Source organism: Cyprinodon variegatus, unplaced genomic scaffold (genome assembly GCF_000732505.1).
Source record: "Cyprinodon variegatus isolate N-32 unplaced genomic scaffold, C_variegatus-1.0 Scaffold94, whole genome shotgun sequence".
Lineage (NCBI taxonomy): Eukaryota > Metazoa > Chordata > Actinopteri > Cyprinodontiformes > Cyprinodontidae > Cyprinodon > Cyprinodon variegatus.
In genome coordinates this window covers 521,795-532,573 of record NW_015150547.1, presented here as the reverse complement: position 1 = coordinate 532,573, position 10,779 = coordinate 521,795, and the positions used below count along the sequence as shown (strand labels likewise).

Sequence of the window (10,779 nt, the reverse complement as noted above, 5' to 3'; positions counted from 1 at the left end):
ACAGTTAACTTTTTTTTTTTTTTTCAGTGGCCCTAATCCTCTTCCGTAAAAAGCAGTTAATTTACTACAACTGACTCTTTTTCTGGTAAAAAATAATTTTCTTTTTTACTTTTAAGGGTTCTTCTTTTTTGTATTTTATTTTTTTATTTTTCATTATTTTTGTTTAAAATTATTGGAATTATCATCATGTGATTAAAGGTAATAAAGCCAGTGTTTGGTGATTGTTCATCTAACCTAACCACTTTATTGACATGGTTGAGAACAGGTTATGTGGTATTTTTAGCTGACCAGCCAAGTCATATTTTGACTAAAACACCTTAAGTTGTTTGTTTTATTTTTTTTTGGCAAAAAGTTATGTTTTTTTTAACTCTATAATCTGTCTGATTTTATTTCACGAGTGATTTTTTGTTTATGAAAATTTAAAGTTGTGAAGTCTCAGTTATAAAACACAGATGAATTTATAAATCACACTTATATGAAAGCTGTAGGGCTCACTGTGGCCCCCTGCTGATGTGGAAGACCTGGGAAGCTGCTTAGTTTGCTATGAGATTTTTTCAGGATTTATGGTTTGATAACATCTTCAAACATTTTTTTGTTTCACTTTAAGTCATGTGATAACAGGATGACTATCACAAGACTGCATCACTCCTGACTTTTGTGTGATTCTACCATTGTTTCATTATTTAATGTAAACAATAGCTTCTGTGTTTGTTTCGTCGTTTCAACTTTCTCCCACCCTTGTTTTCATCACCTTTTCTTTCCATCTATTAAACCAGCCTGTGGGCGTGATGTTGATCCTTCCACTCTCCATTCTCGCCCTCCGCTGCCAACTGCTCCCCGTCCCTCCCCCCGCCGTGCCCGACATTCATTCTCAGCCACTCCTGTCCAGTCTGAGATCCAGCCCTCCCCTGGTCCCTCCCCTCAGCCTTCGCCAAGGTGTAAGCGTCCAAAGACAGCCAATCCCAACCTCCATGATGCTTCTGTGAGTGACTCTGTAACCAGGCCTCCTGAAACTCCACCCTCAGCAGATCATCCTCCAGTTCAGAGCACCTCCTCCGTTTCTGCTCTCGCAGAAGATTCAATAATCTCTAAATCTTCCTGTAAAATTTCCCCAGATTCTGCAAAGACAGTTGCAGAGCCGCCTAATCCACCTCCATCTCTGTCCTCAGAGATCCTTATACTTCCCCCTTCATCATCATTATCACCTAAACCCCCAATAACCTCCTCATTCATGTCTCCTCAAACAACATCTCTCACTGTATCGGCTACTTCCACCCATAAGCCAACCTCCGCAGCCTCAAAGCTCTCTTCCTCCTCCCAAACACCCTCTCTACCCAATGATAGTCCGTCTGTTCAGCCTCCTCTTACACGGATGCTCTCTCAGCCCCCGTCTCTGCCCAGAATCTTCCAGGCAGGCCCAGGTAAAGATACTGAGAGACAACATACAGCCTTGGTTTAAACTCTCAGTTGAATATTTCTGTTAGTGTAATGTGCTTCTTCTAAATATCTTGAAACTAACTGTGCTTTGTGTGCACTGTGCATGATGCAGAATGAACTTTTGAGGAGTTTAACATTTAAATGTTTCCTCATCGATGTCGTGTTTAGATTAGATTAGATTAGATTACAATAGATGAGCTTTATTGATCTCACAGCGGAGAAATTCACTCGTCACATATTGGCATAGTAATAAAGAAGGTGCAAACAAGGAGGAAAAAGGTGTATTAAGAAGATCAAAAATAGAAAGAAGGAAAAGAAAAGTAGGAGCCGATGTGACCGGCTGCTGCCTGCGCAGCGCCATCTTGTATAAGTTTCATCCATAGAGTCAAAGTGCCTATTTACGTCCAGTTTCATTTCCTGCCTTACATCTTTAATTGGATTTAGACTTTGGCTTCTAACATGTTAATGTGCTGGATCTGAACCATTCCAATGGCAGTCTGTCAGTATATTTATGGCCAGTATCCTCCCGGATAATGAACCTTCAAATCAACCCTAAATCTTTTACAACTTCTCATGTTTTCCTCCAAGTTCTCCCTGTATGAAGCTCCATCCATTGATTAGCTTCTTCATCATTACTGTACAAAAAGCTTCCACATAGCATAATACTGCCTTGGCCATGTTAAACTGAGGAGATTACATTTTAAAGATGATGCTCAGTGTTGTTTCCCACCATAATTAGTGTTTAACCTCTGAAAACCCACCAGGACTAACCTGTTTTAAAGGGTTTAGAAATAATAACTCAGAATGCATGAAAATTAGACAGGTAAACTGTTTACCAATATAGACATGTTAGACATCTTTGGAAAGCTCAGATTCTCCACAAATCAACCACCAAGTTCATTTTATGGACACAGCGAGCACCAAAGACCAATAAACACAGATATAGCTGCATGTCAAAATGTAAAGATGACAAAGCAGCCACAGCAAGCAAGCATGTCTTTAATACTGCTGTTCAAAAAAGACCTATTATCTTTGAGAACAAAAAAACAACTTTGAGTCTTGTTTGAACTGATGCAGCTTGGGCTTGATGCAGCTAGGGTGTTTTACTCAACCAATTTTCATGTATATATTCAGAAACTAGAAGGTGTTAGCTTTCAAATAATGCGTCACACATGTAATTTGTGCTTACAGTTCCTAAGTTATTTGCTTTTCCATTTGGGTATGCAAAACAGGCGAGAATTTCCCAAAAAGAGGTGGATGTTTAGAGGTTAAAACGAGGGCCACACACTTCCATTTTGGTCTCATATGACCAGAGAACCTTTTTATTTTAAATGGATTTTGGCAGATTGCAAACCGAACATTTTTTTTTTTCTGCACTTCCATAAAGGCAGATTGTTTAGTTATAATGTCAACATGTTTTCTAACCCGAGCTGTATATCCATGCAGCTCCTTCAGTTATCACATACCTCATGGCTGCTTCTCCATCTGTGTGTGGAGTTTCCTGGTCCTCATAATGCTGGTCATTCAGAATCAGAATCAGAAATACTTTAATAATCCCAGAGGGAAATAACTTTTGTTACACGCTCCAGTTACAGTTTTATATAATATATACACACATCCATCTATACAATATAATAAAGATAAAAAATAAGAATAAAAAGTGATAAAATATATACAAATATAGCTCTTCTGTATATATATCTATACGTATATCTATGCATATGTAAAAACTAAATCCAAATAAAGTGGAAAATCCAAGTAAAGTGATAAATCCGAGTAAAGTGATACGTGGCGTGCAAAAATAGTGCATAAATCAATAACGTTTGCTAACAAACCTCGTTTACACTGAAAATTAATGATAATGATAAAATTATATATCACCCCATTGATTGCAGTGGATTTTAGTTATTAGTATCAAAGTAAAAAGATCTTAGATACTATGCATTACTTTGGCTTTTCTCTGTCATGTAGATGCAATAAAATACACAGATGTTTTTGATTAAAAGATGCAAAATAGTTGAAGTTGGGTAAATATTTTTGCCTTGCGCTGTAATTACAAAGATCTGTCAAACTCAAAGGAAAAAAGCTACAAACATTGAAATGTTTCAAGCAAGATCTAAACTTTGAGAAGTTTCGTTTTAAAAACCATATCGGTAGCTTTTAACCTGTAGTGATCAAACGATCATGTTTCAAATGATAGCTTCTGGATGGAAAATGCCTTACTCTTGCAGCATCAGATGAGGAAGTTTGCAAACTCAGCAGGGGAAAGTGAAAGAAAAAGACACAGGCTCTTGTTTTGACTTGATGGTACGCTGTGAGATATATTAGAAGATTCAGATTTTTTTAAGCCAAATGACACAAAGATGTAATAAGGGAATGATTCCTACATCCAAATAACACTGCAAACTTAATAGACAATTGCAACGTGTTTTCTAAAACAGAAATAAACAAGAAATGCACGTTTTAATCATAGTGTGTCGTGGTTTCTAAACTGCATGCTTGTCTTTAACAGGTTCTTTTTTTCTCTTTGTCTCCATTTTATTTTGTTCTCTTCTAACTGCTTCTCTTTCCATTCTCCTTTAAGCTCCTATAAAGCATCAGCAGCGACCCCAAGAGGTTCAGAGTGCAGATGATTTTAATGGTGTGTCTCTTTTTTCACTCTTTAACCAACCTGTTGCTTATCCATTTGGTTCCTATAACTTCTCATCACTCCTCTCGCCTCCCCTGCCATTTTCCACCCTGCACATCAGGCCAGTCCCATGTTTTCAGACCCCAGGTTGTGAAATCTATCAATCGCCCAACCTCTCCCACACCTATATCTTCTCCACTTTCCTCCTCATCATCATCATCATCATCATCTCTCCCCAAATGCCCCCCCTCTGGCTCAGAGTCAGGTAATAACTGGGTTTGATCGTTACTCCCACATTTCCTGCCTCCTACTTTTCATGTAAGTTTTCTTTCTGTTTCCTGTTTTCCTTTCTATCCTTCCTCTCCATTTTCCATTAGTTACTAAGGGCATTTGGCCTCTTTCCGGCCCCCCTGCAACCACTGAAAACATCAGCCCCGTGCCTCTGCTGACTAGTCCAGATCTTGATTCTCTCTGTGACCCAGAGATTCCAGCTCGTTCTTCCACGCTTCTTCCCTCCTCATCTTATTTCTCATCCTCTCTCACTTTCATTCAACCTTCTGCTCCAGTCCTCTCTAGTCAGACAGGTACATCTGCTTTCTAATCAAACATTCTCCTTCATGTGTTCATACTTATCTCCCAAATGCTGAATCTGGACCAAATCCTGTTTTTCTGACTTCTATGGTATTTCCTTGTGGTTTCTTCTAATAGGCTCATCACTCCCTGTCCATCAGGTGGATAAAGAGACGACTTTAAGCCCAAAGAGCCAAGACAAAACCTCGCCTACAAGCTTCCAGGCAGAAATAAACAGAAAAACATCAGATCAGTCAAAGCTGATTATTACAGAGAACAAAGCTGGAAAGATCAGGTGAGTCTAGAGTTTCATTCCAAATCTCGATTTAGTCCCTTTAGACACAAGTACTATTAGCGAAAGGGGCAAAAACGGCTAACTAAACAGATCTTATAAAGAAACAAAGGAATAGATAATTTTTCTTGTGTTGTATTAAGATAAAATGAAAATGCAATGCCTTGCTAAAGTATTTCTAATATCAGATTTCACTGTTAGTTGTTTAAATTTTGTGTGGCAGACTACCACCAATTAGTGCGTAGTTGTGAAATGCAAGAAAATTGATATGTGGGTTTTTAAAACTTTACCAAGTGTTTACTGCCGTTTTTATTTTAGATATTTACCAGTTTTTTAAATCTAAAGACAGATTTTTAATTAGAAAAGGAGGAAAGTTTGGATTGAACTTCCACACATTCTAACAGATTCCAAATGTTTGCTGTTTTCCCTGTAAGGATGTAAGAAAACTGTGAATGTAACTTTTAATGTCTTCGTTTCACCATTTCAACTGTCTCACTACTCCTCCATCTGTGAGGTGCGCAGTTAACATTTACCCTTTCAACCTACTGTTGCAGCTTGGTTGTAAATCTGCAGCTTCTTCAAAGTTACTGTGGACATCTTGACTGCTTTATTGTTTAACGCTCTCCTAACATGGCTTTAATGTTTCCTCTTGGTAGATTTGTAGTTGTGTATTTGAGGATGGGGAAAAGGAGCTTTGTGTTCAAAACTTCAGGTCTATAATCTTAAGTGTGCTTTAAAATTCTCTACAACTTCATCCCTGGCCTGTCTGTTCTGTTTCTTGGTATTGTGATGCTCTTTCTCTAACAAACCTCTAAGATTTTATTTGGGGTAAGATAGTCAAGAGGGATGAATTCATGCCATTTAAAAAAAAAAAAAAAAAACATGAATTATCTTTCTTCCTTTTCTCAACTATATTGTGTTTTGTTAGTCTGTTAACAAAAGTCTGAATACAGTCCATGTAAACTTGTGGTCATGAAAGTGTCTAGTTGGTGTAAATAATCTGGAAGGTTACATAGGTGGAAAACTGGAAATAGGTTGTTTTCTTTGGAATTTTTTTTTTGTACATACAGTAGCTTATACTCCCTCGATTACCTTCATAACAAAAATACGTTACCGTAATTTTCGGACATAAAGCCGCAGAAGCTAAATTGCATGATTTGTACATATACAAGCCGCGCGGAACTATAAGCCGCAAGTTTTTTATGTTTAATTACCATATGGTTCGTGCACAGAGAGGATTGTCCGGAAAGAGGCAACTGTTTGGGGAAGCTCCTATTTATTATTTCTACCGGTACGTTTGTTTTCCATAAGGAGGATGTCACACAAACCGTCTAGCACTCGCAATGTCCGTCTTTCTCGCTGTCGTTCTGTCTCGTACAACTCGCGTTAGAAGTCTGCTTCCGGAGGACCTCCGCATTCCTGTGCGCGAGGCTACCTTACTTGTGTGTTGAAGCAAATGTGACGTCAACATGGTGGATGGTAAAATCCATAGATTAAGGTATTACCCTAGCGGCTGTTAGCTGTAAAAGTTCATAGATAAGCCGCATTGTTATATAATCCACAACGTCGAAAAATGGTTGAAAAATGGGGGAAAAGTCGCGGCTTATAGTCCGAAAATTACAGTAACTTTATTGATCTCACATTGGATAAATGTACCTCTACATTTAACCCACCCCCTTGGGGAGCAGTAGGCTGCCTTTGTAGGGCGCCCAGGGAGCCTGTGGGAGTTTGTTTTGACTCACAACCTCAGGGTTCCAAGCTCTATGCCCTAACCACTAGGCCGCCGCTCCCCCTTCATAAAAAAGTGATTTATAATTACAGTGAAGAAATATTTATTTCTTTACTTTAATTGAAACAATCTTTCATGTACCTCCAATCCTACAGGCACTATTTACAAAAGAAAATATATTTTACCCTAAATTCTGTGATGGGATGGGTCTGCTTGGCCAGACTTGTCAAACTTGTTGATGCCTGTGTAAATTTTCAATCATCCGTGTCATTGCAACCACAAACAGGCTTAAATCTTGCAGAAAAGAATCTCTTCAGTGGCTTTAAATGTGTTTTGGGCAATGCTGCATGACCATGCAAAAGAAACAGCTGACTGTTTAAGCGAAAACAAGACTAAATCACTGACTTACATTGTTGGCTGGGTTTGTGATAGGAAACTTCTACAAATGGCGTGTTTTCCTTAAATAAAGATTATTTGACATGATCAATATTTAGTTCAGGAAAACCAGTGTACATGTTCAACTGAATTTAAGAGAACATCCATTTGCTGAACGTAAAGAAAATTTATGAAATTATAATTGGTAGTTTTTATTTTCTTCTATCATTTGGAGCTAAAATCAACATTGAAATAATGGTTTGTACAGGTGTTGAGCAGTGTAGTCAAATTTAGTATCCCTGCATATGCAGTGAGTGTTTTTGTTGCATGCAAACTGTTTACCATCATAAAGGTCTGATGTCTGATGGGACGTTGCTCGGTTTGCTGTGGTTAGATCACATTTGGCTCAATGAGCAGGTTTAAAATTCAACGTGAGACAAGTTAGAATGATTTTCTCTGCACTTCATGATTCAAAACAACACATGATTGGTTCGCTAGCAAAAATATATGATTTATATCTATATATGATTTAATATATATATATATAATTAACTTAAAATTTAGTAGAGAAATTGTTATTAAAATAAAATCAGATTTTGAAACTACCATCCTTGCTGTCAATATTTTTCTAATATTTGAAGTTGTGATATTTTAACTCACAGAAAGGGTTTGGCGTGTGCTTCATCTCATGTGTTTCCAGTCTTCTTATTCAAAGTCAAACTTATTTATAATCCTTGGATGGAAAAGGAGGAAATCCACTGGCTGACTTGTCTGTAGGTCTTATTGCTAGATGAACACATGCTACAGAACTTTAGCTTTAGATATTTCTAATTACCAGATGTTCTCCCAAAAATGGTGTTCAGAGGGAATCTATTGATCATCTTTTAAAACAAAAACAGAAAGGTAAACCGAGATTTTTAAAAGTTACTCAGTTACAAACTAAAAAAGTTTTTTTTAATCATTCTTATCTTAAATCTCTGAATCAGATTAAGGAAACAATAAAAATGTATTATCATAGTAATAAATAAGTCATTTAATTCAGTTGCAGTAGGAATTATTGTTGTCATTAATTAGGATTTTATGTAGATATTGTACCTGTGTTAGGATTTATTTTTTTCATGTAAGAATAGATTATTGAAAGGCATTTATTCTGTAACCGGAAACAGGGCAGGGTTTTACAAAACATTTCTGAAGCTGATTGATGTTTATCTTCGTCATCTTTGGGTGTGAAAGAGCTAAGACAGCAGTTAGCGCTAAAACCACAGACAAATCATCTCAGCCCTCAAAACAGATTTTTTTTTTTCTTTGCCAAAACTATTTTCCAAGTTGACTGTTGATCTGTTTGTGTAAAACCCAACTAAACTGAGATTCAGAGTCAGACAAACAAACTACTAACAGCTACTTTTCATAGCTTAGTGAAGCCCTCCTTCTTTCACAGTAATATTCATAGTTTTGATGTTTTGTATACGGACTAATGACTGAGTATTAACAGGTTAGAACAAGTTTACCTTACTTTACCAGCACCCATGATGATCCAAATGGCTCCAAGCTAACCAACCTGAGTGATTCATCTCACTGATATGAATCAAGGCTTCTGAGAATTGTCTGTCTGCTGCTCATTGACATGTCATGTTGCTTTGTACGTCTGACTTTGGAACTTCCACGATGCTAACATGAGTTAACCTCTGCACTTTGCTTCCTGTTGCCCCCTCATTTTAAGATAACCCACGGCTCTGCAGTTTGTCTCCTTTAAGTCTGACTGCTTATATCTCTGTCCTCAGTCCTGCTCAGCCCTGCTCAGAGCTGATCATAGCCCCGCCACCTCCCTGGCCTTTTTCCTGCAGTGAGAGCTCCGCCCCTGAGCAGCCCTCCACCACTGTCGTAGCTGCATTTATCACACCTAAGCAGCTGAATGTTGAGGGAAAATCTGAACTGAAAAAGTTAAGCGAGGGAGTTACGAGCGAAAAAAACATTTCCCCAACAAAACCTGAGGTTTACAATGAAGACGTTTTTAACCGGTCCCTTAACCAGAGGCAGAAATCAGGGGGATTGTTTCTGGAAGAAGATGACTTTAGGTGTGATACTATCAAAAGGTGTCCTCCAGGGTGAGTTTTGTTGAATCTTAATGGAAAGATCAAAGTCACAAAATGAGTAGAAAGTGCCTTTGCAAAAGCATTCACTATTTTTACCATTTGTTCACATTATATATATATATCTACGGTATGTAAAAATAAAAACAGGTTCATTGTGTTTCACTGGTGTTTTTATGTGAAAGACCAACACAAAGACCTGAACGATTGATAAATGGAAGAAAAAGATACTTTGTGAGGTGAATTGCATACTTAAATAATTTAATTGGTAAAAAGATTTCACCTTCAGAGGCATAGGAGATTTGATAGAAAACAGAAGAATGGAATTGACTCTTTTTTCCAGCTCTGTCTGGCCTCTATAACTGCAGCAAGATGTGGTCCTGGTCTGGAGTCAGGGGGCCTGACTGCCAATTTACCGCACACGTTCTAGATTTGTATTTGTAAAGTATGTTCAAAACATCAGAATTAGAAATAAAATAGTATTTTTCCTCTCAGTTTTGTGTTTCTCTGTTACATGAAATCCCAATAAAGTACTTCAAAGTTTGTAGCTGTAACATGAAAGAAATGTGAACAAGTTTAGGAGTAGGAATGCTTTTTAAATGCACCATGAAATAAGACTGCAAAGTATACTGACAAAGAAGATACAAAGGTTAAGCCTTTTTATTTATCTGTTCTGCAGTCTTGAAAATAAAGCAAATGAAAAGACATCACAAACAGAACAGTTAGAGGGAGCGTCCGTACAGACGGAGCACCAGAAGCAATCAGATATCCAGAAAAAAGAAGAGGAGCAGAGCCGGAAAGAGGCAGAGCAAAATAAGGCGCACCTGAAGCAAAAGGAGGAAATGCAAAAGCATGAGGAAGAGAGGAAAAGGGTGCTTGAAGAGGAGAAGAGGAGAATTCTACAGGAGGAAGAGGCTGAAAAGAGGGAGAAGGAGAGGATGAAACTAGAAGAGGCCAGACTCCTGAAGGAGAAGAGGGATAAACAGGAGAAAATGAGGGAGGAAGAGGAGCAGAGAAGAAAAGAACAGGAGAGGATGCTCCTGGGGACAGAAGCACAGAAACAACAGGAGAGAGAACAATTCCTGAAGAAGATGAAAGAAGAGGAGAAACAATTAGAGGAGCAAAGAAAGAAGCGGGAGGAGGAGAAAATAAAACTTCTGCAGATGGAAGAGAAGAGGAAAATGGAGGAAAGACTTCTGAGAGAGGCAAAAGAGAGGGAACAACAGAGCATAAAGGAGGAGGAGAAAAGAAAGAAACAGAAGGCAGAGGAAGAGAAAAAAAGACAGGAGGAGGAGAGACGGAAAGAGGATAAGAGGAAGAAGGAGGAGGAAGAGAAAAAGAGGTTGAATGATGAGATGAAGAGAAGAGAAGAAGAGAAGAAAATAAAAGATCTGGAAGAGAGAAAAAAGAAGGAGGAGGAGGAGAAAAGGGTCAAAGAGGCAGACGACAAAAGAAAGAAGGAACAAGAAGAAAAGGAAAGAGCTTTACAAGAGGAGAGAGAAAGAACTGAGAGAAAGAATCAGGAAGAGAAGAAAAGACGTGAAGAGGAGGATAGGAGGAAGGAGAGGCTTTTATTAGAGCAGAGGGAGAAGGAAAGGATGCAGAAGGATGCAGAAGAAAGAAAGAAGAGAGAAGAACAGCAGAGACGGCTGCAAGA

General features: G+C 38.1%; 1 protein-coding gene across 4 annotated transcripts in view; it reads left to right on the top strand.

Annotated features, from left to right (window-relative positions):
- The window catches only part of ehbp1l1 (EH domain binding protein 1 like 1), a 48,463-nt gene that overhangs the window by 17,244 nt on the left and 20,440 nt on the right, over positions 1 to 10,779 (top strand). For 2 of the 4 annotated variants that reach the window (XM_015373931.1, XM_015373932.1), the window contains exons 8-12: positions 777 to 1,421; positions 4,022 to 4,078; positions 4,188 to 4,331; positions 4,444 to 4,650; positions 4,775 to 4,931. In XM_015373931.1, the coding sequence (XP_015229417.1) occupies positions 777 to 1,421; positions 4,022 to 4,078; positions 4,188 to 4,331; positions 4,444 to 4,650; positions 4,775 to 4,931 (1,210 nt within the window). The remainder of the gene's footprint in view (positions 1 to 776; positions 1,422 to 4,021; positions 4,079 to 4,187; positions 4,332 to 4,443; positions 4,651 to 4,774; positions 4,932 to 10,779) is intronic. The other 2 variants (XM_015373933.1, XM_015373935.1) reach the window with 2 other exon arrangements.